A 27,806-nucleotide genomic window follows, 5' to 3' on the forward strand; every position below is an offset into this window, starting at 1 on the left:
CTCAAGCACTTTGGTCTTAACCTCCCCCTTCACAACAGAAGCAGGATCAGGGGTCCCTGGCCTGGGAACCTAGGGATCTGAGGCGGCCACCTCCCTGGTCGGCACTCTGACCATTGGCGCACTCCCCCTCCCCATCCCCCCACAGGCCCCAGGTGTACAGATTTCCACCCATGCACACACCTCGACCCACCCCAGCCATGGCCCTGGTCGGCATCAACAGGCTGATGCCGATGCCGATCCTGCTGGAGGTGTTCACGCACGTGCCAGCCCAACAACTGCTGCTGCGCTGCCGACCCGTGTGCAGCCTCTGGCGGGACCTCATCAACACGGCGACCCTCTGGAAACTCAAGAGCCTGCGTGACGGCTTCATCACCGAGGACTGGGACCAGCCCGTGGCCGACTGGAAGAGCTTCTATTTTTTGTGCATCCTCCGCAGGAACCTCCTGCGCAACCCGTGTGCGGAAGGTGGGCTAACCTCAGGACCTTTGCACTTGCTATGCCCACGCTACCCAGAGAGTCCTCTCAGAACCTAGCACCCACCATGCTCCCTCGGTCCCTCTTCCTTCTTGAGGCCTCAGTTCGGGGACCTGCCCTGGCCCATCTGAAAGCAGCGTTCCCTACCTCTGTCCTTCCACCTCCATCCAGTTCCCTCTTAGACCTTTTCACACCCTAGAAGTCCCTTTTCAGCTCTTTTCTTTGTCAAAAACCTCCTGCTTGCCTCTGTACATCCAGCGTCCACAGCACCTTCACACAGCAGGTGCTCGAGAGGATGAACCCACCGCAGGTCCAAGCTCCCCCTTCGCTCAGTCCGAGCTGCCTGAGGTCCGTGGGGGCTGCTTCTGTGCCAGGCACTGTCCTGAGCTCTTCCCAAGTGTGACTGCCTCCCTTATCCCCATTATGTGGGTGACGAAAAGGAGGCTTTTGAGAGGTGGCTGCAGTCACATGATTTGAGGCCCGTTTCTCTCGTGTTCTTGTGCTCGCTAGGGTTTCTCCCCTTCTGCAGCCACCTACTACGTCCCAGGCACCGTGCCCCTTGTGGGGGCTACAGCAGCAACCGACTAAGAGGCGCTGTGTGTGTACTTGGAGTCCCTCTCACCCGGGTCCCAGGGGCTGGCCCATTAAGGCAGGTCGGCTGCAGGGTGCAGGTGGGAACAGGAGGCCCAGATCGGGACGGCTGTCTGGCCGGGAGACCCAGAAACGCCCAGCTGCTGAAGGCCCTTGGGCCCCTCAGCACCCCACAGCCAGTGGCCCCACACTCAGAGCTCCCCCTCACGCCCCAGGGTCCCTCTCAGAAGCTGCCCAGCTCGGCTCACACAGCTCAGCTCACACAGCTCGGTGCAGCCCAGCTCCTGGCCGCCTGTGCTGCCCGTCTGCCTGTGCGCTGCACAGGCCCTAGGCCCCTGGGGGGTGGGTGCGGAGCGGGCCCCTGCAGAGGAAGCAAGGGAGGGAGCTGGGAAAGCGCCCCTGGTGCTGGTTCTGGCAAGCCTTGGTGAGAACCCGCTGTTCCTTGTTGTGTGAAGGGCTTCTCAGCTCGGTCTGAAGGGGGAGATGGGAACCTGCTGCCCGAAAATGGTCCTCACGCCCCTCAGGTTCCGGTGACATGGTTAGGACATCAGGGGCAATGTCAGTTGTCCCACTGGGACACACTCACATGAGCCACTAGGAACGGAAGTAGCACCCTGGCTGGTGGGACTCAGTGGACTGAGTGTCCACCTGCAAACCAGAAGTTCCCCTGTCCGATTCCCTGTCGGGGCACATGCCTGGGCTGCGGGCCACATCCCCAAGTTGGGGGGCATGTCAGAGGCAACCGATCCATGTTTCTCCTGCACGTCAGTGTTTCTCTCCCTCTCTTTCCCCGTCCCTCCCCCTCTCTCTAAAAATAAGTAAAATCTTTAATTTAAAAAGATCATCAATTTTAAAAAAAGAACGAAGGTATCATGCTAATGTATAGTTCTGAGGACCGAAACCTGGGTATTTCCAGGAGATCCTCAGCAGCATGGAGGTGAGAAAAGGTGAGGCTTTGCCCCAGCCTCACGTGAGGAGTCCAGCTGGTCAAGGACACAGCAGGGGGGGCGGGTCCGAGATCAGAAGCAGTACCCTGGGGACAGGTGGGAATGGGCTGGGGGAGCTGAGCTTTGAAGGGGTGTTCCCAGGTGCAGGGGGCACAGCTTGGGATCTGAGAGTGTGAGCAGGCCCTGCCTTTCAGCGCCCCCTTCCCCCTCCCTCCCAGGACCAAATGGGGAGGGCCAGGCTGTGCGTTTTCATTTACCCAGCTCCTGTCTCTTGCAGAGGGTATGACAGCCTGGCATATCGACGCCAATGGGGGCGACGAGTGGAAGGTGGAGAGCTTACCTGGAGCCTATGGCACAGACTTCCCCAGCCCCCACGTCAGGAACTACTTCTCCACATCCTATGAGTAAGACACACTGACCCGAGCAGGCTGGGTTGTGGGCAGGAGGGTCAGGACACCTTCTGCCAGACCCCAGGCCAACCTCCTCAGGGGCTCTGTGTGGCTGGCAGCCTAGTGCCTCCTGGGGCAGAGTCAGCTCTGACTGGGGGTAGAGACCAACATCCAGAAGCTGGGAGTCCGTGGGCCAGTGAGGCTGTCGGGGTGTCTACAGGCTGTCCCTAACCTGGGAGTGTGGATTCCCTGGAGCCCCGGGAGACTGGGCCTAGGGACTGGGATCAGATCCCCCTAGGCTCAAAGGAGTCAGACTCCCTGCATGTTTCTTACGGGTGTACACGGAGCTAGGAGCCAGAGTCAGCACCAGCCAGCAGCTGCCCTGCAGCGGTCAGGGGACACTGCTGGGTCCCCTGAGGCACCTCCCGGGTCCAGGCCATGCAAAGCACACCTGGGAGTGCAAGCCTCTCCTCCTGCTCCCTAGCCTCTGCCTCAAGTCCCAGATGGTGAACCTCAAAGCCGAGGGCTACTCAGAGGAGCTGATGGACGAGGTCCGGCCTGACATTGTGGTGACGGACTGGTGAGTGCTGCCGGGGCCCGAGTTGTGCATCCTCCCCTCGTCCTGAGGACGCCCGGGGCGAGTGCCTGTTATGTGCCCGGTATCGTCCTGCGGCAGGGGCTGCCCCCAAGCCAGGCCATGCCCTCCCCATCGCCAGACCCGGCACTTGCTCATCCAGTAGCACCTTCCCGCCTCCCCACCACCCTGTTAGCAGTGGACACCGACCCCACTTTACACTGGGGAGACTGAGGCCTACAGATGAGGTGTCACCAACAGGCACTGCAGCAACAGCCAGCCTAGCTCCAGCCTCCCTGGACCTCACGGTGCTCACGTGCCTTGTCTGCCTCCCCGCCCTGGTCCCCGTGCAGCCCACACCTCCCACGTTCCTCCTCTGGACACAGCTGTGCGGGGCTCTGACTTGGCCATGGCAGAAGCAGGACCCCAGTCCCAGGCAGGGCCAGCCCTCTGAGGGCGGAGGGGCAGGGACAGACAGGCGGACAGAGCTGCGGGGGCTCGGGCGGGAGCAGCGGGGCTGAGTGGAGGGCGAGCTCTGTGTCGGCCCCGACTGCCCGGGCCACCGCTCCCTCGACCTCCCGCGGAGGCCACAGCCCGGCCCCCGGCAGCCTGCAGGTGACACCGCTCCCACTGCCTGGGCCTTCATCTCTGTGCTCTGCCTTTTAAGGCGAACTCTTCTCTGCAACCCCCAAAAGGGTCGCCCTTTTCCCAGACACAGAAACTGAGGCCCAGCCCAGGCAGACTGCTTCCCAGGGTCCGAGGAGCGCCGAGGTTGGGCCTTGTGGGCTGCACAGGAAATGAACCTCAAGAGCTCCAATGTGCAGGCCTGCTGCCTGCCCCCAACCGGGGCCACCCTTTGTCTTGGGGTGCACAGTCCTGAGCACCCCCCTCGCCTAGGTACGCAGGGAGAGCAGACTGCGGCTGTACCTACCGCATCCGAGTGCAGCTGCTTTCCGCCGACTACATCGCCTTGGCCTCCTTCGAGCCCCCACCCGTGACCATCCCTCAGTGGAACGATGCCACGTGGACAGAGGTGAGGCCTCCATGGCTCGCCTGCCACCCACTTCTGCCAGGGCCTGCTCCGCCCCCGGCGCTGCCACCTGGGGCTCATGCCCTCCCCATCCCGGTGGTCACTTCCTCTGCCCTCCCTTCAGGTCACCCACACCTTCTCGGACTACCCCCGGGGAGTCCGCCACATCCTCTTCCAGCACGGGGGCAAGGACACCCAGTTCTGGGCAGGCTGGTACGGGCCGCGCGTCACCAACAGCAGCATCGTCATCAGCCCCAAGGTCACCAGGAACCCGGCGCCATCCACCGGCCGGCACAGGGCCAGGTAGGGGCGGGAGGACATGGGGACCTGCTCTCCCCTGCCCTATTCTACAGGCCCTCCTGGCGGTCTATCATCTGACAGCTATTTATCCCTCAGCTGCTTTTATGGGCTCGTTCACCCACGTAGAGCTGCATCTGATGGACAGGAACAATCGGCCACGTCGACGGGCGGAGGCGTCGGGGCACGTGTGTGGTGAGCCCACAAGCCCCTGGCAGGCGGCTCTGTGCCAAGGGTTGGGGTGCACGGCCAGAGCCAGAAGTGAAGGGAGAGGGGCGTGGGAGGAGCCTTACACCAGCACTCCCTGGAAGTGCCCCCAGCCTTGTGCACAAGGCCTCGGCACAGCCTATAAAGCCTTCCCCGTGCTTCTGTGTGGGTGCAGGGTGTTCCCTCCCCACCGCGCCCACCTGGGGGACCCACTAGGACAGCTGCCTTCCCAGGCCCCCCAGAGTCCACACCCTTGTGCTGTGGTGTTCAGATGTGGGGGGAGGGAAGCCTTCCTGGAAACGGGGGGCTCTACACCTGCGTACTTCCGTTTGGTTTTGGTTTTGGCCCAGTGATAGAAGTGAGGAACTGTTGTGCCAAATGCTTTTCTTAGCTGTTCCCGTCCCTCTGAGGCTGGGACACTTATCGCCTCCCTGTCACAGCCTCACAAGTGAGTCACTGCAGGCCAGGATTCGAACCCGGGCAGCCTCGCTCACGGCCCCAGAAGTGCTTTTCGGTTCCTGGGCCTTTCCCAGCGGCTCTGGCCTGACCACCATGCAGGAGGGAAGGAGCGCGCTCACGGGGTTGCTTATCATGCCTGGCTTCCGGGCTGAAGCACCCACTTTCTTCCTCAGTGTAGCAGCCGCAGCGCTTAGTCAGGTGTGACACGGTAACCAAGATTTGAGAACAGTGAGTTCACAACGCTAAAGTACCAGCACAGACCCTTACAGGGCTCTCAGACGGCAGTGTAGCATTGGCAAACTCTTACTGTGCACCACTTAAAATTAAGCAATTTTTTTTGTAATGGGAGGGAAAGGCCTCTTAAAAGATTAGTCCGGCTCGGGCCAGGTATCTCAGTTGGTTAGTGTCACCCAGTTACACCAAGGTTGCCGGTTCCATCCCCCATCCTGCGTCAGGGCACATGCAAGAAGCAACCAATGAATGCATTCGTAAGTAGAACAGGAAATCGGTGTTTCTCTCCTTTTCTCTCCCCACCCCCGTCAAATCCATTTTAAAAACGTAGTCTGTAGTTTGAGGGTCTACTGTGAACTGGAAGGCTGCTCAAGCACTTTGGTCTTAACCTCCCGTTTCACAACAGAAGCAGGATCAGGGGTCCCTGGCCTGGGAACCTAGGGATCTGAGGCGGCCACCTCCCTGGTCGGCACTCTGACCATTGGCACGCTCCCCCCGGCCCCCGCACAGGCCACTGGTGCGCAGATTTCCTGTGTGCAGACTTCCACCCATCTGCCCACCTCACCCCACCCGCGCCATGGCCCTGCTCAGCATCAATGAGCTGCTGCCGATTCAGATCCTGCTGGAGGTGTTCACGCACGTGCCAGCCCGACAGCTGCTGCTGCGCTGCCGACCCGTGTGCAGCCTCTGGCGCAACCTCATCGACACGGTGACCCTCTGGAAACTCAAGAGCCTGCGTGACGGCTTCATCACCGAGGACTGGGACCAGCCCGTGGCCGACTGGAAGAGCTTCTATTTTTTGTGCATCCTCCGCAGGAACCTCCTGCGCAACCCGTGTGCGGAAGGTGGGCTAACCTCAGGACCTTTGCACTTGCTATGCCCACGCTACCCAGAGAGTCCTCTCAGAACCTAGCACCCACCGTGCTCCCTCGGTCCCTCTTCCTTCTTGAGGCCTCAGTTCGGGGACCTGCCCTGGCCCATCTGAAAGCAGCGTTCCCTACCTCTGTCCTTCCACCTCCATCCAGTTCCCTCTTAGACCTTTTCACACCCTAGAAGTACCTTTCAGCTCTCTTCTTTGTCAAAAACCTCCTGCTTGCCTCTGTACATCCAGCGTCCACAGCACCTTCACACGGCAGGTGCTCGAGAGGATGAACCCACCGCAGGTCCAAGCTCCCCCTTCGCTCAGTCCGAGCTGCCTGAGGTCCGTGGGGGCTGCTTCTGTGCCAGGCACTGTCCTGAGCTCTTCCCAAGTGTGACTGCCTCCCTTATCCCCATTATGTGGGTGACGAAAAGGAGGCTTTTGAGAGGTGGCTGCAGTCACATGATTTGAGGCCCGTTTCTCTCGTGTTCTTGTGCTCGCTAGGGTTTCTCCCCTTCTGCAGCCACCTACTACGTCCCAGGCACCGTGCCCCTTGTGGGGGCTACAGCAGCAACCGACTAAGAGGCGCTGTGTGTGTACTTGGAGTCCCTCTCACCCGGGTCCCAGGGGCTGGCCCATTAAGGCAGGTCGGCTGCAGGGTGCAGGTGGGAACAGGAGGCCCAGATCGGGACGGCTGTCTGGCCGGGAGACCCAGAAACCCCCAGCTGCTGAAGGCCCTTGGGCCCCTCAGCACCCCTACAGCCAGTGGCCCCACACTCATAGCTCCCCCTCCCGCCCCAGGGTCCCTCTCAGAAGCTGCCCAGCCAGGCCACCAGCTCAGCTCACACAGCTCGGTGCAGCCCAGCTCCTGGCCGCCTGTGCTGCCCGTCTGCCTGTGCGCTGCACAGGCCCTAGGCCCCTGGGGGGTGGGTGCGGAGCGGGCCCCTGCAGAGGAAGCAAGGGAGGGAGCTGGGAAAGCGCCCCTGGTGCTGGTTCTGGCAAGCCTTGGTGAGAACCCGCTGTTCCTTGTTGTGTGAAGGGCTTCTCAGCTCGGTCTGAAGGGGGAGATGGGAACCTGCTGCCCGAAAATGGTCCTCACGCCCCTCAGGTTCTGGTGACATGGTTAGGACATCAGGGGCAATGTCAGTTGTCCCACTGGGACACACTCACATGAGCCACTAGGAACGGAAGTAGCACCCTGGCTGGTGGGACTCAGTGGACTGAGTGTCCACCTGCAAACCAGAAGTTCCCCTGTTCGATTCCCTGTCGGGGCACATGCCTGGGCTGCGGGCCACGTCCCCAAGTTGGGGGGCATGTCAGAGGCAACCGATCCATGTTTCTCCTGCACGTCAGTGTTTCTCTCCCTCTCTTTCCCCGTCCCTCCTCCTCTCTCTAAAAATAAGTAAAATCTTTAATTTAAAAAGATCATCAATATTAAAAAAAGAACGAAGGTATCATGCTAACATATACTTCTGAGGACCGAAACCTGGGTATTTCCAGGAGATCCTCAGCAGCATGGAGGTGAGAAAAGGTGAGGCTTTGCCCCAGCCTCACGTGAGGAGTCCAGCTGGTCAAGGACACAGCAGGGGGGGCGGGTCCCAGATCAGAAGCAGTACCCTGGGGACAGGTGGGAATGGGCTGGGGGAGCTGAGCTTTGTAGGGGTGTTCCCAGGTGCAGGGGGCACAGCTTGGAATCTGAGAGTGTGAGCAGGCCCTGCCTTTCAGCACCCCCTTCCCCCTCCCTCCCAGGACCAAATGGGGAGGGCCAGGCTGTGCGTTTTCATTTACCTAGCTCCTGTCTCTTGCAGAGGGTATGACAGCCTGGCATATCGACGCCAATGGGGGCGACGAGTGGAAGGTGGAGAGCTTACCTGGAGCCTGTGGCACAGACTTCCCCAGCCCCCACGTCAGGAACTACTTCTCCACATCCTATGAGTAAGACACACTGACCCGAGCAGGCTGGGTTGTGGGCAGGAGGGTCAGGACACCTTCTGCCAGACCCCAGGCCAACCTCCTCAGGGGCTCCAGGAGGCTGGGAGCCCGTGGGCCAGTGAGGCTGTCAGGGTGTCTACAGGCTGTCCCTAACCTGGGAGTGTGGATTCCCTGAAGCCCCGGGAGACTGGGCCTAGGGACTGGGATCAGATGCCCCTAGGCTCAAAGGGTTCAGACTCCCTGCATGTTTCTTACGGGTGTACACGGAGCTAGGAGCCAGAGTCAGCACCAGCCAGCAGCTGCCCTGCAGCGGTCAGGGGACACTGCTGGGTCCCCTGAGGCACCTCCCGGGTCCGGGCCATGCAGAGCACACCTGGGAGTGCAAGCCTCTCCTCCTGCTCCCTAGACTCTGCCTCAAGTCCCAGATGGTGAACCTCAAAGCCAAGGGCTACTGGGAGGAGCTGATGGATGAAGTCCGGCCTGACATTGTGGTGACGGACTGGTGAGTGCTGCCGGGGCCCGAGTTGTGCATCCTCCCCTCGTCCTGAGGACGCCCGGGGTGAGTGCCTGTTATGTGCCCGGTAGCGTCCTGCGGCAGGGGCCGCCCCCAAGCCAGGCCACGCCCTCCCCATCGCCAGACCCGGCACTTGCTCATCCAGTAGCACCTTCCCGCCTCCCCACCACCCTGTTAGCAGTGGACACCGACCCCACTTTACACTGGGGAGACTGAGGCCTACAGATGAGGTGTCACCAACAGGCACTGCAGCAACAGCCAGCCAGGCTCCAGCCTCCCTGGACCTCACGGTGCTCACGTGCCTTGTCTGCCTCCCCGCCCTGGTCCCCGTGCAGCCCACACCTCCCACGTTCCTCCTCTGGACACAGCTGTGCCGGGCTCTGACTCGGCCATGGCAGAAGCAGGACCCCAGTCCCAGGCAGGGCCAGCCCTCTGAGGGCGGAGGGGCAGGGACAGACAGGAGGACAGAGCTGCGGGGGCTCGGGCGGGAGCAGCGGGGCTGAGTGGAGGGCGAGCTCTGTGTCGGCCCCGACTGCCCGGGCCACCGCTCCCTCGACCTCCCGCGGAGGCCACAGCCCGGCCCCCGGCAGCCTGCAGGTGACACCGCTCCCACTGCCTGGGCCTTCATCTCTGTGCTCTGCCTTTTAAGGCGAACTCTTCTCTGCAACCCCCAAAAGGGTCGCCCTTTTCCCAGACACAGAAACTGAGGCCCAGCCCAGGCAGACTGCTTCCCGGGGTCCAGGGAGCGCCGAGGGTGGGCCTCGTGGGCTGCACAGGAAATGAACCTCAAGAGCTCCAATGTGCAGGCCTGCTGCCCGAGTCCACCGGGGCCACCCTTTGTCTTGGGGTGCACAGTCCTGAGCCCCCCCCTCGCCTAGGTACGCAGGGAGAGCAGACTGCGGCTGTACCTACCGCATCCGAGTGCAGCTGCTTTCCGCCGACTACATCGCCTTGGCCTCCTTCGAGCCCCCACCCGTGACCATCCCTCAGTGGAACGATGCCACGTGGACAGAGGTGAGGCCTCCATGGCTCGCCTGCCACCCACTTCTGCCAGGGCCTGCTCCGCCCCCGGCTCTGCCACCTGGGGCTCATGCCCTCCCCATCCCGGTGGTCATTTCCTCTGCCCTCCCTTCAGGTCACCCACACCTTCTCGGACTACCCCCGGGGAGTCCGCCACATCCTCTTCCAGCACGGGGGCAAAGACACCCAGTTCTGGGCAGGCTGGTACGGGCCGCGTGTCACCAACAGCAGCATCGTCATCAGCACCAAGGTCACCAGGAACCCGGCGCCCTCCACCAGCCAGCACAGGCCCAGGTAGGGGCGGGAGGACATGGGGACCTGCCCTCCCCTGCCCTATTCTACAGGCCCTCCTGGCAGTCTGTCATCTGACAGCTATTTATCCCTCAGCTGCTTTTATGGGCTCGTTCACCCACGTAGAGCTGCATCTGATGGACAGGAACAAACGGCCACGTCGGGAGGGTGGGTGGGGGGACTGCCTCATTGGGGCACCTGTGTGGTGAGCCCACAAGCCCCTGGCAGGCGGCTCTCTGCCAAGGGTCGGGGTGCACGGCCAGAGCCAGAAGTGAAGGGAGAGGGGCGTGGGAGGAGCCTTACACCAGCACTCCCTGGAAGTGCCCCCAGCCTTGTGCACAAGGCCTCGGCACAGCCTATAAAGCCTTCCCCGTGCTTCTGTGTGGGTGCAGGGTGTTCCCTCCCCACCGCGCCCACCTGGGGGACCCACTAGGACAGCTGCCTTCCCAGGCCCCCCAGAGTCCACACCCTTGTGCTGTGGTGTTCAGATGTGGGGGGAGGGAAGCCTTCCTGGAAACGGGGGGCTCTACACCTGCGTACTTCCGTTGGGTTTTGGTTTTGGCCCAGTGATAGAAGTGAGGAACTGTTGTGCCAAATGCTTTTCTTAGCTGTTCCCGTCCCTCTGAGGCTGGGACACTTATCGCCTCCCTGTCACAGCCTCACAAGTGAGTCACTGCAGGCCAGGATTCGAACCCGGGCAGCCTCGCTCACGGCCCCAGAAGTGCTTTTCGGTTCCTGGGCCTTTCCCAGCGGCTCTGGCCTGACCACCACGCAGGAGGGAAGGGGCGCGCTCACGGGGGTGCTTATCATGCCTGGCTTCCGGGCCGAAGCACCCACTTTCTTCCTCAGTGTAGCAGCCGCAGCGCTTAGTCAGGTGTGACACGGTAACCAAGATTTGAGAACAGTGAGTTCACAACGCTAAAGTACCAGCACAGACCCTTACAGGGCTCCCAGACGGCAGTGTGGCATTGGCAAACTCTTACTGTGCACCACTTAAAATTAAGCAATTATTTTTTGTAATGGGAGGGAAAGGCCTCTTAAAAGATTAGTCCGGCTCGGGCCAGGTATCTCAGTTGGTTAGTGTCACCCAGTTACACCAAGGTTGCCGGTTCGATCCCCCATCCTGCGTCAGGGCACATGCAAGAAGCCACCAATGAATGCATTCGTAAGTACAACAGGAAATTGGTCTTTCTCTTCTTTTCTCTCCCCACCCCTGTCAAATCCATTTTAAAAACAGTCTGTAGTTTGAGGGTCTACTGTGAACTGGAAGGCTGCTCAAGCACTTTGGTCTTAACCTCCCCCTTCACAACAGAAGCAGGATCAGGGGTCCCTGGCCTGGGAACCTAGGGATCTGAGGCGGCCACCTCCCTGGTCGGCACTCTGACCATTGGCACGCTCCCCCCGTCACCCCCCCACAGGCCACTGGTGTGCAGATTTCCACCCATGCAGACACCTCGACCCACCCCAGCCATGGCCCTGGTCGGCATCAACAAGCTGCTGCCGATTCAGATCCTGCTGGAGGTGTTCACGCACGTGCCAGCCCGACAGCTGCTTCTGCGCTGCCGACCCGTGTGCAGCCTCTGGCTGAACCTCATCGACACGGCGACCCTCTGGAAACTCAAGAGCCTGCGTGACGGCTTCATCACCGAGGACTGGGACCAGCCCGTGGCCGACTGGAAGAGCTTCTATTTTTTGTGCATCCTCCGCAGGAACCTCCTGCGCAACCCGTGTGCGGAAGGTGGGCTAACCTCAGGACCTTTGCACTTGCTATGCCCACGCTACCCAGAGAGTCCTCTCAGAACCTAGCACCCACCATGCTCCCTCGGTCCCTCTTCCTTCTTGAGGCCTCAGTTCGGGGACCTGCCCTGGCCCATCTGAAAGCAGCGTTCCCTACCTCTGTCCTTCCACCTCCATCCAGTTCCCTCTTAGACCTTTTCACACCCTAGAAGTACCTTTCAGCTCTCTTCTTTGTCAAAACCTCCTGCTTGCCTCTGTACATCCAGCGTCCACAGCACCTTCACACGGCAGGTGCTCGAGAGGATGAACCCACCGCAGGTCCACGCTCCCCCTTCGCTCAGTCCGAGCTGCCTGAGGTCCGTGGGGGCTGCTTCTGTGCCAGGCACTGTCCTGAGCTCTTCCCAAGTGTGACTGCCTCCCTTATCCCCATTATGTGGGTGACGAAAAGGAGGCTTTTGAGAGGTGGCTGCAGTCACATGATTTGAGGCCCGTTTCTCTCGTGTTCTTGTGCTCGCTAGGGTTTCTCCCCTTCTGCAGCCACCTACTACGTCCCAGGCACCGTGCCCCTTGTGGGGGCTACAGCAGCAACCGACTAAGAGGCGCTGTGTGTGTACTTGGAGTCCCTCTCACCCGGGTCCCAGGGGCTGGCCCATTAAGGCAGGTCGGCTGCAGGGTGCAGGTGGGAACAGGAGGCCCAGATCGGGACGGCTGTCTGGCCGGGAGACCCAGAAACGCCCAGCTGCTGAAGGCCCTTGGGCCCCTCAGCACGCCACAGCCAGTGGCCCCACACTCAGAGCTCCCCCTCATGCCCCAGGGTCCCTCTCAGAAGCTACCCAGCCAGGCCACCATCTCGGCTCACACAGCTCGGTGCAGCCCAGCTCCTGGCCGCCCGTCTGCCTCTGTGCTGCACAGGCCCTAGGCCCCTGGGGGGTGGGTGCGGAGCGGGCCCCTGTAGAGAAAGCAAGGGAGGGAGCTGGGAAAGCGCCCCTGGTGCTGGTTCTGGCAAGCCTTGGTGAGAACCCGCTGTTCCTTGTTGTGTGAAGGGCTTCTCAGCTCAGTCTGAAGGGGGAGACGGGAACCTGCTGCCCGAGCTGGTGGGAACCCTTCTGCAAACGGGGGCCCACTGCACCCCACCCACCCAGAGGAGGCATGTTCTCCCAGCTGTTACCCCTCCCACCCCAGGCAGAGGTTTCCTGGGACCCAACAACAAACCTGTAAATGGTCCTCACGCCCCTCAGGTTCCGGTGACATGGTTAGGACGCCTGGGGGCAATGTCAATTGTCCCACTGGGACACACTCACATGAGCCACTAGGAACGGAAGTAGCACCCTGGCTGGTGGGACTCAGTGGACTGAGTGTCCACCTGCAAACCAGAAGTTCCCCTGTCCGATTCCCTGTCGGGGCACATGCCTGGGCTGCGGGCCACGTCCCCAAGTTGGGGGGCATGTCAGAGGCAACCGATCCATGTTTCTCCTGCACGTCAGTGTTTCTCTCCCTCTCTTTCCCCATCCCTCCCCCTCTCTCTAAAAATAAGTAAAATCTTTAATTTAAAAAGATCATCAATTTTTAAAAAAGAACGAAGGTATCATGCTAATGTATAGTTCTGAGGACCGAAACCTGGGTATTTCCCGGAGACCCTCAGCAGCATGGAGGTGAGAAAAGGTGAGGCTTTGCCCCAGCCTCACGTGAGGAGTCCAGCTGGTCAAGGACACAGCAGGGGGGGCGGGTCCCAGATCAGAAGCAGTACCCTGGGGACAGGTGGGAATGGGCTGGGGGAGCTGAGCTTTGTAGGGGTGTTCCCAGGTGCAGGGGGCACAGCTTGGAATCTGAGAGTGTGAGCAGGCCCTGCCTTTCAGCACCCCTTTCCCCCTCCCTCCCAGGACCAAATGGGGAGGGCCAGGCTGTGAGTTTTCATTTACCCAGCTCCTGTCTCTTGCAGAGGGTATGACAGCCTGGCATATCGACGCCAATGGGGGCGACAAGTGGAAGGTGGAGAGCTTACCTGGAGCCTGTGGCACAGACTTCCCCAGCCCCCACGTCAGGAACTACTTCTCCACATCCTATGAGTAAGACACACTGACCCGAGCAGGCTGGGTTGTGGGCAGGAGGGTCAGGACACCTTCTGCCAGACCCCAGGCCAACCTCCTCAGGGGCTCCAGGAGGCTGGGAGCCCGTGGGCCAGTGAGGCTGTCGGGGTGTCTACAGACTGTCCCTAACCTGGGAATGTGGATTCCCTGGGGCCCCGGGAGACTGGGCCTAGGGACGGGGATCAGATGCCCTCAAGCTCAAAGAGGTCAGACTCCCGGCATGTTTCTTACGGGTGTACACGGAGCTAGGAGCCAGAGTCAGCACCAGCCAGCAGCTGCCGTGCAGCAGTCAGGGGACACTGCTGGGTCCCCTGAGGCACCTCCCGGGTCCGGGCCATGCAAAGCACACCTGGGAGTGCAAGCCTCTCCTCCTGCTCCCTAGCCTCTGCCTCAAGTCCCAGGTGGTGAACCTCAAAGCTGCGGGCTACTGGGAGGAGCTGATGGATGAAGTTCGGCCTGACATTGTGGTGACGGACTGGTGAGTGCTGCCGGGGCCCGAGTTGTGCATCCTCCCCTCGTCCTGAGGACGCCCGGGGCGAGTGCCTGTTCTGTGCCCGGTAGCGTCCTGCGGCAGGGGCTGCCCCCAAGCCCGGCCACGCCCTCCCCATCGCCAGACCCGGCACTTGCTCATCCAGTAGCACCTTCCCGCCTCCCCACCTCCCTGTTAGCAGTGGACACCGACCCCACTTTACACTGGGGAGACTGAGGCCTACAGATGAGGTGTCACCAACAGGCACTGCAGCAACAGCCAGCCTAGCTCCAGCCTCCCTGGACCTCACGGTGCTCACGTGCCTTGTCTGCCTCCCCGCCCTGGTCCCCGTGCAGCCCACACCTCCCACGTTCCTCCTCTGGACACAGCTGTGCGGGGCTCTGACTTGGCCATGGCAGAAGCAGGACCCCAGTCCCAGGCAGGGCCAGCCCTCTGACGGTGGAGGGGCAGGGACAGACAGGCGGACAGAGCTGCGGGGGCTCGGGCGGGAGCAGCGGGGCTGAGTGGAGGGCGAGCTCTGTGTCGGCCCCGACTGCCCGGGCCACCGCTCCCTCAACCTCCCGCGGAGGCCACAGCCTGGCCTCCGGCAGCCTGCAGGTGACACCGGTCCCACTGCCTGGGCCTTCATCTCTATGCTCTGCCTTTTAAGGCAAACTCTTCTCTGAAACCCCCAAAAGGTTCGCCCTTTTCCCAGACACAGAAACTGAGGCCCAGCCCAGGCAGACTGCTTCCCGGGGTCCAGGGAGCGCCGAGGGTGGGCCTCGTGGGCTGCACAGGAAATGAACCTCAAGAGCTCCAATGTGCAGGCCTGCTGCCGACCCCCCACCGGGGCCACCCTTTGTCTTGGGGTGCACAGTCCTGAGCCCCCCACCCCGCTCACCTAGGTTCGCCGCGAGAGCAGACTGCGGCTGTATCTACAGCATCCAAGTGCAGCTGCTTTCCGCCGACTACAGCACCTTGGCCTCCTTCGAGCCCACACCCGTGACCATCCCTCAGTGGAACGATGCCACGTGGACTGAGGTGAGGCCTCCACGGCTCGCCTGCCACCCACTTCTGCCAGGGCCTGCACCGCCCCCGGCACTGCCACCTGGAGCTCGTGCCCTCCCCATCCCGGTGGTCACTTCCTCTGCCCTCCCTTCAGGTCACCCACACCTTCTCGGACTACCCCCGGGGAGTCCGCCACATCCTCTTCCAGCACGGGGGCAAAGACACCCAGTTCTGGGCAGGCTGGTACGGGCCGCGTGTCACCAACAGCAGCATCGTCATCAGCCCCAAGGTCACCAAGAACCCGGTGCCCTCCATGGGCCAGCTCAGGCCCAGGTAGGGGGGGGGAGGAGGTACTGACCCCCCCACCCCCTGCCCTATTCTACAGGCCCTCCTGGCAGTCTGTCATCTGACAGCTACTTATACGGCCTTTGTCAGCCCAGGGACCTCCTGCCACAGTCCTAAGCTTGGGCAACCCCACCAGATTGTCCTAACTTTCTGTTACAAGTTACTCTTAAATATAGCTCTGTGTTTTTTTCATAATAAATGTTTTCAGTAAAACCATCCTGGGTTGGGTGTAGGAGTGGGGGGGTTGGGGTCCCTGGCACTTTGACAGGGAAGTGGTCCTTGCCCCAGGTGAACTTGGCTGCATCTGGCCCTCCCGCTACAGGTGGTGAGAGCCCAGGTCGGCCCTTGGGGCCCTTTATTGAAACAACTCACAGCACAGTGTTTGAGACAGTGTTGGCCCGGCGAAACCCCAGGGGGCCGAGGCGTGCGGGTCCCACACCCTTCCTGCCCTTCTGGGGAAGTTCCTCCATGCAGTCAGCCAGCCCCGAGCAGCCCCGAGCTGGAGGGCGAGCCATCCATACACAGAGGCAATAAGAGCACTTGGAATCAGGGGCGCCCTGCAGCGCTGCCCGAGGCTGAGGGCCCCCAAAGTCCGATAGCTGTGGCATCTGCTGGGGGGGGGGGGGGGGGGGAGGGCAGACACACCCTCAGCTGCTTTTATGGGCTCGTTCTTCCACGTAGAGCTGCATCTGATGGACAGGAACAAATGACCACATCAGGGGGGACGGCTCCTTCGGGGCACCTGTGTGGTGAGCCCACAAGCCCCTGGCAGGTGGCTCTGTGCCAAGGGTCGGGGTGCATGGCCACAGCCAGAAGTGAAGGGAGAGGGGCGTGGGAGGAGCCTTACACCAGCACTCCCTGGAAGTGTCCCCCAGCGCTGTCCACAAGGCCTCGGCACACCCCAAATACAGTGTACCCGGTGGCCACACAGCTCACCTTCAGGATGTCCGACGTCATGGTCTTTAGGGGTATCAGGCGGGGGTCATGCATGTGGACGTCCTGCTCGTCTGCTAGGATCCAGGGGAAGTCCTGGGGAGGGAGTCCAGGGGAGGGGGGAGGGGCCGTTGGACCCTGGACTGCCCTCCCTTGGCTCCCCGCCCCCAGCGCTGGGGTCCTCAGACTTTGGGGAGCCTCAGAATCGCCAGGGCAGCGCAGATTCCCAGGCTTCTCCACAGGACAGGGTGGGTCTGTAGGTCAGAGCTGGGCTGGGAACCCAAGTAACTTAATAAGCCCTAAGCACCAATTCTGAAACTGGTGAGCAAGGAACCCCCTCCATGGAGAACACCCCCTCCATGGAGAACCCCCCCACCCTGGAGAACCCCCACCAAAACCACCAGCATCTGGCCCCACCCCTCCCTCGGGGCTGACAATGGCAGGCCTGTGGCCACACAGTTAACACCCAGAGGGAGCCGCCCGGGTGCCAGGCACTGTCACACGCCATGTGATCAGTGTGGTGGCCACGGGCAGCACCCTGCCCACTTGGAAGTGTGGCATCTGCTCATCAGAGCCTCCCAGCTGTCCCCCTGCCGGCCAGCCCAGACCAGCGTCATCTCACCTTGATGACCTGGATCTTCTCCATGTTGCGAGTGGCGGCTTCCCTCGTGTGCACCAGGACTGTGAAAGTACAGCCTGAAGAGAGGAGCGTTTGGTCACGCCCGCGCCACACCACGCCTGCCACTCGGCTCGGTCTCTTCCCACCTCCCCGGCTAGCTCAGCAGCCCCACGGGTCGGAGTGGAAACCAAACGTTAAGACACAGTCAGCAGGTAGACTGGCGCCAGGGCGGCGTCAGCCAGGGAAGCTTCCTGGAGGAAGTGGACTTTCAGAGGGGTTCTAAATGGCAGGAGGAGACTCGAGAACACAGACCAACCCAAGGCAGCCATGGGAAGACCCAGGGAAAAGGTAGCAGGAGGGGAGCACACCTGGGGGGTTGTGGTCCAGGACAGCGTCACACACGCTGATCTTCAGGATGAAGGCTCGGAGCAGCTGCTCCACGTGCGACAGCAGCGAGTCTGAGCTGGAGAGGAGGGAAGGGCGTCCCGTCACTCGGGTGCCCCCCCCGCCCCCCGCCAGCAAGGAGGCAGCCTGGGAAGCAAACCAGGGGCTCCAAGGACCCTCTAGTCCTTCTGAGAGTTTTGGCTTCTAAGAGCCTGGCTACCTATCCTCTGGGAAGTTTAAAACCAACGCAGAGCCCCACCCCAGACTGATTAAAAGTCAGGATGGGGGAAAGGAGGGAAGGGATTCCCTACAGGTGGCTCCTATATGCTGACATCCCCCCACCGCACCCCTCAGACTGGGAACCAGGACCCCAAGCCTGAGGGGAAAGGGCTTGCCCAAGGCCGGACTGGGACAGGGACGGATTTTATCGTCCTGATCTCACCACAGGAAGCCAGCAGCCGACCAGCCAATGTTCCTGCCCAAGGTCAACTTCTAGTTGACCAGGGACTATATACCACTTGACTGGGAAGTTAAGACACTGGGTCTTGGCCTGGCTCTGCCACCATGTGGGAGACCCTGGGTAGTTCCTGTTACTCCTCTGGACCTCAGTTCCTCCGGCTCTGTGAGACGAGGCTGGGATTAGTCATCCGCCAGCTTCGTGATACTCTAGGCATGACACAGGAGGGCCTCTGTGTAACCTGTGTGATGTCCCAAGACCACTTGGTGGCCTGCCTATTGGCACATCTTGCATTTTTCCAAGGTACTAGGAGCTGCCTGCAAGGGGCGATGCAAGGGCATTCCTAGGGACCTCACACCATTAGCAGGGGGACAGCGGGGGCGGTGGCTCACCTGATGGACAGCAGTGGAGGCTGGGTGATTTCAAAGACGAACTTCTCTACTGGACGGTGCTCTTTGTCCAAAATCACCACCACCACTTTCTCCACATCGTTCTGCAAGGACAGGAACCCCATACTCCAGAAGTGGGCCCCACCCACCACCGCCCCCGCCCCACCCAAGGAAGGAATGGGAAGGACACACTCACAGCCCCTAGGCCGAGGGTCCCCAAGAGCCCAGAGAAGTCTGAGAAGTTCAAGTAGGCACTCCCAGACAGGAGTGGTACAGGCTGAGGGGAGAGACTACTGGACCCCTTAGGGGTCCTAGGACATCTCAGAGAGCAGGCAGAGACAGGAGGAGGAAACCCCAAGGGGCGGAGCCCCGGCAGAACTCGGCGGTGGGAGTGAGAAACAGGCGTGAGAACCCAGAACCCTCCCAGGGAGGCCCCGCTCACAGAACTGCCCACCAGCCAGATCTCCTGGGCCCAGCATCACCCCGCCCCATAGCGGGGATGAGGGGGGCCGGGGGCTCACCTTCTCCAGGAGCGGCTTCACACAGTGCAGCGTGTCCTGGATGTACTGGTTCAGCTCCGGGTGGCAGGACATCTGCACACGATGCCGTGACGGCCGGTGAGGCCTGCAGCACCACCGGGGACACCCACCATCCCCTCCAGGAGCCCAGGCCCTGTCTGCCCTTGGAGAGAGGCCCGGCAGTTCCCTGGAGCTTCCCACCCAGGATACCGATTTCCCATCATGGGGCGAAGAAAGAACTCTGAGTTATCCACAGAAGGGGATGAGTTAGAGGATAAGAATTTCATCTCAACATTAGCACTTAGCATTCGAGTTTCCTAACGTAGGGTCCTTTGGCTCCTCCAGAGTCTGAAAAAAGCCCTAAATGGTATGTATTTGGGCATGTGGGCATTATTCCAGAGAAGGGATCCAGAAATGTAATCAGTTTTCAAAAGTGAAGAATCCGGAGCTAAGGAGCTGTGTGGCCTCAGGCGAATTACTTCTCTGAGCTTTAATAAACTTTATCCGTGAAGATCTCAAAGAAAAACTGAGAATTAAATATGAAATGTATCTCGGGGGTACTCAGTAAGCGCTGCTCGCTTTTCCTTTCCCTGCTGTATGCCCTTGAAGCTTCCACCGCCTTCCAGGATCCAGTCATGGATTCCAATGTTTACTGCGTACCTTCCAAGGGGCAGGCACTGCTAGAGACTGGGGGTTGAGTAGCATATGGATTTGTCTCCCTTTTAACCTGCAGTTAGGGTAAGTGAGGGCAGGAAGAAGGTGCCTGAGGTTTACAGGAATCCCCAAACCAACCACTGACCAGCTGTTTCAGGAACTCTCCCAGTATAATCATGCCCCAAGGCAGCTCTAATCCGAAGGCCTGGTCCCTAACGTCTGGGGGGGAACTCTCAGTTCGGAGGGGATGGAAGTAGCTGAACCACTGCAAGGAGGGGTGGGAGTGGCTACCAGCAGCTGCAAGGACCTGGGAGGCAAGACCCCCTCCGCTGCAGAAAGGAGGCTGGGCCTGACGGTGGGAAAGAATTTTAAAATCCACTCTCCACCCACTCTGTAATTAAGGTGTGACCCAGTGGCTCCCAGCCGGCTGTGGGAACTCACCTGGACAGGCACGTTGTACTTCTTTCGCTTCTGGAAAATGCCCACCGGGTAGACCTCGCGCACGTAGAGGATCAGGTGTACGGCCACCTCCAGGAACTCACAGAGCACATCGGCCACCACTGCGAGGGGACAGAACCCAGTGTGCTCTGGGAAGCCCGCCGGCCCAGGCCCTCCCTCGCCCCCAAGTACGCAGGCCCAGCATCCCTACCTTGGCCAAAGTTGAGATCCTGTCGCGTGAGCGTAGTCATCCTTCCCGCCTCCTAGGGGTGGGACAGGAGGGGGGGGTTCTTCCAAAGGCCCAGTCAGCCACAGGACCCGCCCGCCTCAACGGCCCCTCCCCTCCTCCTGGGGAAAATAGAGCAGGACTCCCCAGAACACAGAAGCAGGGCAGCCGCGAAAGACCCCCCACACTGGCGTCACAGCTCGGGGCACCAGCTGCCCCTCGATCAGCCAGCTTTCACCGGCACTTCACCAAACGTCTCGTGGCGGGTGGTAAGAAAGGCCAGAGCTGTGCGGGCAAAAAGGACCGCAGAGATAACCGCAGGATGCGTAGGGCGGGGAGCGGAACGCGGGACACGCGAGAGGAGAAACTCGGCTGCAATAAGGCTCCACCCTCTCCAGGGCCGAACCCCTCCCCGGAGGGAATCCCGCCCCTCTCCTCTCCCCTCCCCTGGTACCGGCTGTGGCCTCGGCGGCCAGCTCGAGGCCCGGCCCCCGCGCGGGGAACCACGGACGCAGCCACTCGCACCCCCAGCTCAATCCGCGCGGCCGGCGCGCCGCTACGTGACGTCCGTGGCGCCGCGGCGGGTTCTGGAGCGCGCTTCGAGCCACGCCTACTCCCCCCCCCGCGGCCCAGGCGGGGGCGGAAGAGGCGGGGCCAGCCTCGGGGCCCGAGAGCCCCGCGGCCGGAATGGGACGGCGCTGCGCTAACCCGCCTGGTTTCAATTTTGAGTGGGCGCGATAGAAGACAACTTCGGCCTCCACGCCAGATCGCTACGAATCTTCTTCTCCGGGACATTTCACTCACTTTAGGAGGCGCGGTAAGGAGGTGGGTACGTGCAGCCGGTGCGAACCAGATGGAGGTCACAGCTGGGAACTCTGGACAGCGACATCTACTGCTAGTTCCGGAGTCACGGTTCCCGGGCTCCGCCGCCCAACCGAAAGCGAATCCGCCGGCTCCGGGGCGGGGAGAAGGGGAGGACGAGGGTGCACCTGGGATGCCGCCACCCCCACCCGGAACCTGTACAGCCTGGCTTTACCTCCCAAGCAGATAACACCTCCCCGGCCCACACATCAAAACAATAGCTGGCCTTCATAAAGGCTCATCCGTGTGCCAGACGCTGCACTGTGTGTACATGGATCATATCACTAAATTCTCAGAACAATTCTATGCGAGTTACCCTCATTGTCCCCATTTTGCAAATGAGCCAACGAGATGTAGAGGGGTGCAGTAAAATGTCACACAGCAATTAGGGGAGGGACGTGCAGAGGGGCATTCAGCCACTTCACAGCTCTGGGATCACCCCCTCCCCACCCCCATGGACTCCTGAAAGGTATTCATGTTAAAATAATTACTAACATGGATTGAGCACTTATTATATGCCAAGCGCTGATTTCTTTAATTCCCTCATTAACCCTAGGGGCTAAACGCCCATTATACAGCCCCACTCACAGATGGTAAAACAAGCACAGAGATGTTCTCTGTTTTGCCAAAGTCACACGGTTGGAATACAAACCCAGTTCTGACTTCTCTTCAGACTTCAGCTTATTTTCAGCCCCTTTCTTTTACAGGTGGGGAAATTACGATCAGAGAAATGGCTGTGGAGTTACGGAAAACCAAGTCGGAACCAGAAGCCCAGGGACCTTGTCTCTGACCTCTGAGAGCTTGTCAGAAGCCACACCCATCTGTGGGGACGCAGATCTAGCCAAGAATGTGGGAGACCCTTTACCCCAGAAGCGTTCAAATCTTCATTTACACACTTCCGATGGGGTGGGGGCAGAGGAGAGAAGGTGTGGCTTGGCCTGTTAAGCCAGGGATGCCAGCAGAGCAGGTCTCAAAAGGGGTCCTTGGAAATCTGCATCTGAATCCGTGGGGAGCCCATTAAATACGGAAACCCTGGCCTCCCAGACCTACCAGTTCAGCCAGAGTGCACAGCATGGTACTGGCCCAGGGGCCTTGATGCCCAAGAAAGTGTGGGAATCACCACAACTGGTTTGGGCTGTTCCCAAGGAAAAGTCTGCATTTCATCAAACCGCAGCACTTAACCCAAAGGGGTGGATGATTTATTTCAGGAGTTGATGCATCTGGCAATGCATTTGGGGCACAGCAACTCTTCTTGAGACATGGAGATTCTGCCCCCATCATGCCATGCGCGAGAGGACCCCTTTCACACAGAGGCAGCCAAGCTGCTCACTGGCTGGTAGAAGGTGTCCCCTGGCTCGAGATGTAATCATTGTGATGCTTTGGCCACTAGGGAAGTGAGGGTCCTTCATCGCCTCTGTCTGGAGGCTATTCAAGTAGCTTTTTCACTGGTGACAGGAAGTGGCAGTCTTAGGGAGGCAATTCGTCGTCAAGGGTCCCCAGGGCATAGTGTGAGCATCATGGGGCTTGTGCCAGGCCCCCTTCCGTGGGCCCCCAGCCCTCTGCCCTAAGAGGACGCAGTGCAAGCCACCCAAAGGTCTCCTGACACACAGCTCAAGAGCTCCAGAGAAACCTTGGAGGACATACAACCCAACACTTAACATTTCCCCACCTGGCAGACTGAGGTCCCAACAGCCCTTGCTAGACACTGGGGAACCCACCTTGTCAAAACCCAAAGGTAAAAATGCCTGGGTGTGGGGCTTTGTATTCAGAGTCAGCCCTACGCAGAGGAAGGCAGGCAGGAGACAGATGAGGGATTCAAAGTGACCTGACCCCTAACCCCAAAGAGGCCCCTTCTCATTCCTGAAATGAAGAGGCTGGACAGATGTCCCCTAAACCTCTGGTGGCCTTGGGTTCCACAGGAGGGTAGGAGGGGGGGCTGCAGGGGAGCGCTGTGGAAACTCATCTGTCACTCCCATCCACACGGCTCTGCGGCATCTGGCTTTTCATATCTTAATCACATCAGCATGATGGATGGTCGAGGGGCCCAGATGACATTATGGGGTTAATTTATTACATGTTTGGAAACCCATTTGCTGGGAGACCGTTTCTGTTTTTCAAAGTTATTTGCGTATTTTTCACCACAACGACACATGCTGCAGGAGGGTGTCTGAGAGGGAAGGAGGGGTGTTCAGGAGGAGGAGGAGCTTATTTGCCAACTGCAGCAGGTCCCCAAGGGTCTGAGAATGGGAACAGAGACAAACTCGTTCCCGAGGGACGTTTATATTGAAACTGCAGAGGAGGCAAGATGCAACAACATCCTGCAGAGAAAGGCCTTGCAAAGGCGAAGGCCTGCGTGGGCCAACGAGGGCTCCTGGGGCCCACCGAGCAAGCACACTACGAGTGAACTGGGGAAGACAAAGGACAACAGCGTTCAGACCTTAAGATGCTTTCAAAGCCCCGCCCCCACACCCACCAGGCTGATCACAGGCTGAATCGTGGATCCTGCCCCTGCTGGAGGCTCCTGGGACATCACACACAGGGAGTGGGAGAGTCACAGAGTCAGCCACAGACACCCCCGTGCTCAGGAACCCATCCACTTGGAACGACCCCTAAGCAGAGACCCAGCCTCATTCATTCTTTTAGTTCAGCACCTCACCCAGGGCCCGGCCAAATCCAGGCTCTCGATGAGTGTGTGTTAAATGAGTGAAGTCAAGAACAGAGGAATGGAACAATGGCAGACAGTGGTTCACTGCCACTTGCCCGACTCAAACCCTAACAGTCTGGATGAGGAGCAAAGACCCCCGATTGCAGTGATTCGGCATGGTGTGCAGAAAAGAGCTGCTTTAGAAAAGGCACGAGGGGCATGTGTGCTCACTCTGGCACCCCCACACCCACCAGGCTGCTCGTGCATCCAACCTGCCGTTTCTCACCCGCCGCTGCCTCTGCACCAGCCATTTGCCCCTTCGCTCTCCGAACCTCAGTTTTCTCATCTGTAAACTGGGATAGTAGTGGTACAAATTCCATCAAGTTGAGTAGAAGTGAATGAAATAACGCTTGTAAAAATTGGAGGTATACCATGCCTAGCACATAAATGCTCAATGAATGGCTGTCACGACAAGGATATTAAAATGAGCACACACCGTTTAAGCCCCTAGAGCAAACGCTCTGGACCAGGCAGCATGCTTTTCAAAACCCCACCCTAAACAACCTTAGCTGTGCGCCCTCCCACCCCGTTTTCATTCCCCCGGGCAGCAGGCAGCCCCCAAGGCACCCTAACGGAGGACACACACCTTCAGGGCCCGAGATGCCCAACAAGGGGCAGCAGCAGACAGACAGTTCCGCTCCTCCCTCATCCCGCCTTCTGACGTGAGGCCTGGCCTGCACAGCTGTCCCAGACCCTGGGCTCCACTGCTGACCTCCGACCCCGGCCAAAGGCCCGTGACACTGGGCGCTCCCCATACTTCATCCAGGGCTGAACTTCTTCATTTCTTCTGAAACTCTGATCTTCTGCCCTAATGCACAGAGACTCTAAATGTCTCCCACCAGTCTAGGGGTGTCCAGGCCCTCCAACGTCATCCCGGACCTCAGGGCAAAAGCCCTTGATCCAGCTCAGCTTGTAAAAAAGAACCGCTTTGTTAAGATGCAATTCACGAAGCATAGAGTTCACCCTTTTAAAGTGTGCACGTCAGTGGTTTGGAGGAGAGCCCCAGAGCTGTGCACCAACCACCGCGGTCTAATCCAGAGCATTTATTTTCTTCACTCCGAAGAGAAAAAACTCCACACGCATTAGCAGTCACGCCGCAGTCTCTCTCCCCCAGCCCTGGCCATCCCTGGTCTGCTTTCCGTCTCTGTGGACCTGCCTGTTCTGAACATGTCCCATGAACTCAACCACCTGATACGTGGTCTTGGACATCTGGCTTAAGACCTAGACTTTCAGGTCTTATTTCCGAGATTCACCCAGCTGTGAGGTGCATTGGTACTTCGTTTCTTTTTATGGCCAAATAATAGCCCGTGGTATGAATACACCACATTCTGTCATTCCCTCTTTGGCTATTCAACTGCCACACTTTACAGGTGGGGAAACTGAGGCCCAGAGTCACCATAACCTGGATGGGATAGGAGCCCAAGCCTCCCCTCACACCCAGCTTTCCCTACTGTGTCACCCGGAGGACAGCGAGTCCAGGCATGGCTGCAGGTCGCCTGCTGGGGAGCATTGGAGCCAGAGTGCCTAGCACTTCGCTTCTGGTTCAGTGAGTGCCTGACCGACCACGGCTTCCTCCTTGGAAAGGAGGATCATGACCACTGTCCCCCTCCCGGGCCCAAGTCCCTGTCCCCGCTTCTCTGCCACTGTTCCTAACCGGTCTCCCTGCTCTTGTGCTTGTCCCTGCACAGTGTGTTCCCCTCTTCTCTGCCCCTGTTCCTAACTGGTCTCCCCGCTCTTGTGCTTGTCCCTGCACAGTGTGTTCTCAGCTTTAGGAAACGGAGTGAGTTGCTGTTAAAGCCCGAGTCGGGTTCCGTCTCTGCAGGGCTCAGACCCCTCCGGCCGGCTCCCACCTCACTCTGACTACACGTCCATGTCCTCACCGTGGCCTTTGGGGCTCCCCGGCCCACCCCCCTCCGACGTCAGTGCTCTCTGCTCCAGCTGGTGGGCTTCCCCAGACAACACACACGCATGCTCCTGCCTCTGGGCCTCTGACCGCCTCTCCCGCCTGCATCCCGCATCCTTCTCCCGGCCGCCTGGCTCGTTGCCTCGTTTTCTTCACTTTCTTTCCTTTTAAAAACGTTTAGTAGCCCAGGCTGGCGTAGCTCAGTGGATTGAGCGCGGGCTGGGAACCAAAGTGTCCCAGGTTCGATTCCCAGCCAGGGTACATGCCTGGGTTGCAGGCCATAACCCCCAGCAACCGCACATTGATGTTTCTCTCTCTCTCCCTCTCTCCCTCTCTCTCTCTCTCTCTCTCTCTCCCTCCCTTCCCTCCCTAAAAATAAATAAATAAAATCTTAAAAAAAAAAAAAAAGAGGGAAAAAAAACAAAAACAAAAACAAACGTTTTGTGCCCTGGCTGGCGGAGCTCAGTGGATTGAGCTCGGGCTGTGAATCAAAGCATCGCAGGTTCGATTCCCAGTCAGGGCACATGCCTGGGTTGCAGGCCATGGCCCCCAGCAAACACACATTGATGTTTCTCTCTCTCTCTTTCTCCCTCACTTCCCTCTCTAAAAATAAATAAATAAAAACGTTTTGTGTTGTCCTAGTCATTTCACTACTTCATTTTCTTTTCTTTCTTTTTTTTTTTGTCGTTGTTCTTAGTCATTCCACTACCTCATTCTCTTTGCTGAAGAAACTGCCTCACCAAAGAGGCCTTTTCTGAGAATCTGATGGGAAACGGCTCTTCCCCTTCCATGTCTCCCCTCCTTAATGTGCTTTCTTACCCTTTCACAGCACTAGTCACCACTTGGCCTGTTACATAGACCTGCTCGCTCTCTCCTTCACTAGAACGGAGGCTCCATGAGAGCAGGGAGTCCGGCCCATGTTGTTCATCGCTGTAGCCCTGACGCCCAGAACAGAGCTGGCACATAGTAGGTGCACAGCGGGTATTTATGGGATAGGGGGTTTAAACCTTCCAGTGAATAAGCTGCTTCGCCCTTTGGCCAGTCCACCCTGAAGCCCACCGAGTCGATAACATCACAGTGACAACAGCAGCTGGTTTTTCTAGAGCATTTCCTGTGGGTCCAGAACCTTACAAACAGCATCTCCTTACCCAGGTTATCTGTCACGCTTAACCCTTGAACCCTGGAGTCAGGGATAGTAATGAGCTCAGAGAGCTTGCGCCACCCGCCCAAAGACAAGGGGGATGGCCTCAGAAGAGGGGCCCACGCATTCAGCCTGACTGCAAAGCAGAGCTCTTAGACCTCTGAGCCATAATTTGCCATATTCAGGAGAAACACACACACACACAGTCGAAATGGAAAGACTGCCGCTTCCCGTGCGCCGGTCCCACCCCACCGCTCTTTGATCTTTTCAGCGCCCATGGCCCCGATGACCCCGCCGTGAGTTATGGGGGCAGCGGGACCCATAACACAGCATTCCCGGACTCCCGGGGTCGGCAAGACAAGGAGCCCCGAGCGGTGATGGATGAGCCAGTTCCCGGCCACCGGCTTTGTCCCGTGCGGGCTAGGCTGAGAGCATCAGACTTTGGACGGGGCGTGGCGAGAGGCTGGTGGTGTGTGGGGGGTGGGGGGGTGGGAGAAAGGATAGGTAGGATTGTTCTGCTTCCTTGGGAGCGTGGGGGCACGGCGCATTAGTGCGGCCGTCGGCGCCCAGGAATCTCACCAGGTACCGCTTTAAAGGCCCCACACCCCTACGTGCAGGAGCGAGTTCTCCTCGAATGCTCCCCCGCCCACCACCACTTCATGTACTTTCCGGGGCTACAAAGGCTCAGCGGTGCCGGGTCCCGCTTCCCTCGCACCGGGGCATTTTTTCTGTCCTATTTGACAGCCTAGGCGGAATAATCCTTTTGGGGACCCGCCGGCCCCTACTGGGCCAGACGCCGCAGCAGCTGAGCGCTCAGCTCCGATTCATTGTTGGGGTCCGCCAGGGACCCCCTGCCGTGGCCCTTTGTCGCCCGCTCCCGGCGGAGCCACTCCAAATGCGCCACCGCCTCCCATGCCCCGCCCGTCCCACGCGCCTCGGGCCGCGCCGAGGCGGCTCTTACGCACCGGGAGGAGTGGGCCCGCCTCGCCCGGAGCCCGCACGGCTGCCCGGCTGCGCCCGCCTTTGTCTGCCTCCTTTGTCTGCCCCGCGCCCTCGCCGCGGCGGCGGCGGCGGCGGCTAGGCCTCTGGGGAGCGGGCCGGGAACGCCGAGGGCAGCT

General features: G+C 59.7%; 3 protein-coding genes and 2 long non-coding RNA genes across 10 annotated transcripts in view; 3 read left to right on the forward strand and 2 right to left on the reverse strand.

Moving 5' to 3' along the window:
* Positions 1-5,844, reverse strand: part of LOC118500509 — an 18,322-nt gene extending 12,478 nt beyond the window's left edge. Inside the window, exon 1 of the long non-coding RNA XR_004903058.1 lies at positions 5,765-5,844. This is a non-coding gene — a long non-coding RNA (uncharacterized LOC118500509). The remainder of the gene's footprint in view (positions 1-5,764) is intronic.
* LOC114496857 (F-box only protein 6-like) lies at positions 192-4,336 on the forward strand. Its single transcript, XM_036025316.1, has 5 exons — positions 192-465; positions 2,290-2,418; positions 2,888-2,981; positions 3,873-4,008; positions 4,130-4,336. The coding sequence occupies exons 1-5, from the start codon at positions 198-200 to the stop codon at positions 4,310-4,312; spliced, it is 810 nt and encodes a 269-aa protein (XP_035881209.1). The 5' UTR covers positions 192-197; the 3' UTR covers positions 4,313-4,336.
* On the forward strand, positions 5,726-15,898 carry LOC114496504 (F-box only protein 6-like). The gene is made up of 6 exons (XM_028511998.2): positions 5,726-6,044; positions 7,867-7,993; positions 8,397-8,492; positions 9,383-9,518; positions 9,640-9,818; positions 15,784-15,898. The coding sequence occupies exons 1-6, from the start codon at positions 5,777-5,779 to the stop codon at positions 15,788-15,790; spliced, it is 813 nt and encodes a 270-aa protein (XP_028367799.2). The 5' UTR covers positions 5,726-5,776; the 3' UTR covers positions 15,791-15,898.
* On the reverse strand, positions 15,795-27,781 carry MAD2L2 (mitotic arrest deficient 2 like 2). 6 transcript variants are annotated; one of them, XM_036025312.1, is made up of 10 exons: positions 27,654-27,763; positions 21,529-21,634; positions 20,065-20,116; positions 19,857-19,975; positions 18,765-18,836; positions 18,247-18,347; positions 17,382-17,476; positions 17,017-17,090; positions 16,398-16,490; positions 15,795-16,150 (listed from the first exon to the last, which is right to left on the reverse strand). In XM_036025312.1, the coding sequence occupies exons 3-10, from the start codon at positions 20,102-20,104 to the stop codon at positions 16,109-16,111; spliced, it is 636 nt and encodes a 211-aa protein (XP_035881205.1). In that variant the 5' UTR covers positions 20,105-20,116; positions 21,529-21,634; positions 27,654-27,763; the 3' UTR covers positions 15,795-16,108. The 6 variants fall into 6 exon arrangements, with proteins under 6 accessions (XP_035881205.1, XP_035881207.1, XP_035881206.1 ...); XM_036025314.1 differs by lacking the exon at positions 21,529-21,634 and having other exon boundaries at positions 27,654-27,781; XM_036025313.1 differs by lacking the exons at positions 21,529-21,634; positions 27,654-27,763 and adding an exon at positions 20,544-20,712.
* Positions 20,706-24,386, forward strand: LOC118500510. Its single transcript, XR_004903060.1, has 2 exons — positions 20,706-20,896; positions 21,648-24,386. It is a non-coding gene; the product is annotated as an uncharacterized LOC118500510 (long non-coding RNA).
* Positions 27,782-27,806: the final 25 nt, after the last annotated feature.

The sequence above is a fragment of the Phyllostomus discolor genome, chromosome 5 (assembly GCF_004126475.2).
Source record: "Phyllostomus discolor isolate MPI-MPIP mPhyDis1 chromosome 5, mPhyDis1.pri.v3, whole genome shotgun sequence".
In the NCBI taxonomy this organism is placed as follows: domain Eukaryota; kingdom Metazoa; phylum Chordata; class Mammalia; order Chiroptera; family Phyllostomidae; genus Phyllostomus; species Phyllostomus discolor.

Excerpts from the sequence above, each read along its gene's own strand:
- LOC114496857 (XM_036025316.1), top strand. The coding sequence starts at position 198 with ATGGCCCTGGTCGGCATCAACAGGCTGATGCCGATGCCGATCCTGCTG. Across the intron at positions 2,419-2,887 it reads CTTCTCCACATCCTATGAGT|TCTGCCTCAAGTCCCAGATG; the intron begins AAGACACACTGA and ends TGCTCCCTAGCC. Across the intron at positions 4,009-4,129 it reads ACGATGCCACGTGGACAGAG|GTCACCCACACCTTCTCGGA; the intron begins GTGAGGCCTCCA and ends CCCTCCCTTCAG.
- LOC114496504 (XM_028511998.2), top strand. The coding sequence starts at position 5,777 with ATGGCCCTGCTCAGCATCAATGAGCTGCTGCCGATTCAGATCCTGCTG. Across the intron at positions 8,493-9,382 it reads GACATTGTGGTGACGGACTG|GTACGCAGGGAGAGCAGACT; the intron begins GTGAGTGCTGCC and ends CCCCTCGCCTAG. Across the intron at positions 9,519-9,639 it reads ACGATGCCACGTGGACAGAG|GTCACCCACACCTTCTCGGA; the intron begins GTGAGGCCTCCA and ends CCCTCCCTTCAG.
- MAD2L2 (XM_036025314.1), bottom strand. The coding sequence starts at position 20,104 with ATGACTACGCTCACGCGACAGGATCTCAACTTTGGCCAAG. Across the intron at positions 17,477-18,246 it reads CCTCCACTGCTGTCCATCAG|CTCAGACTCGCTGCTGTCGC; the intron begins GTGAGCCACCGC and ends CCTCCTCTCCAG. Across the intron at positions 16,491-17,016 it reads AGAAGATCCAGGTCATCAAG|GACTTCCCCTGGATCCTAGC; the intron begins GTGAGATGACGC and ends CTCCCTCCCCAG.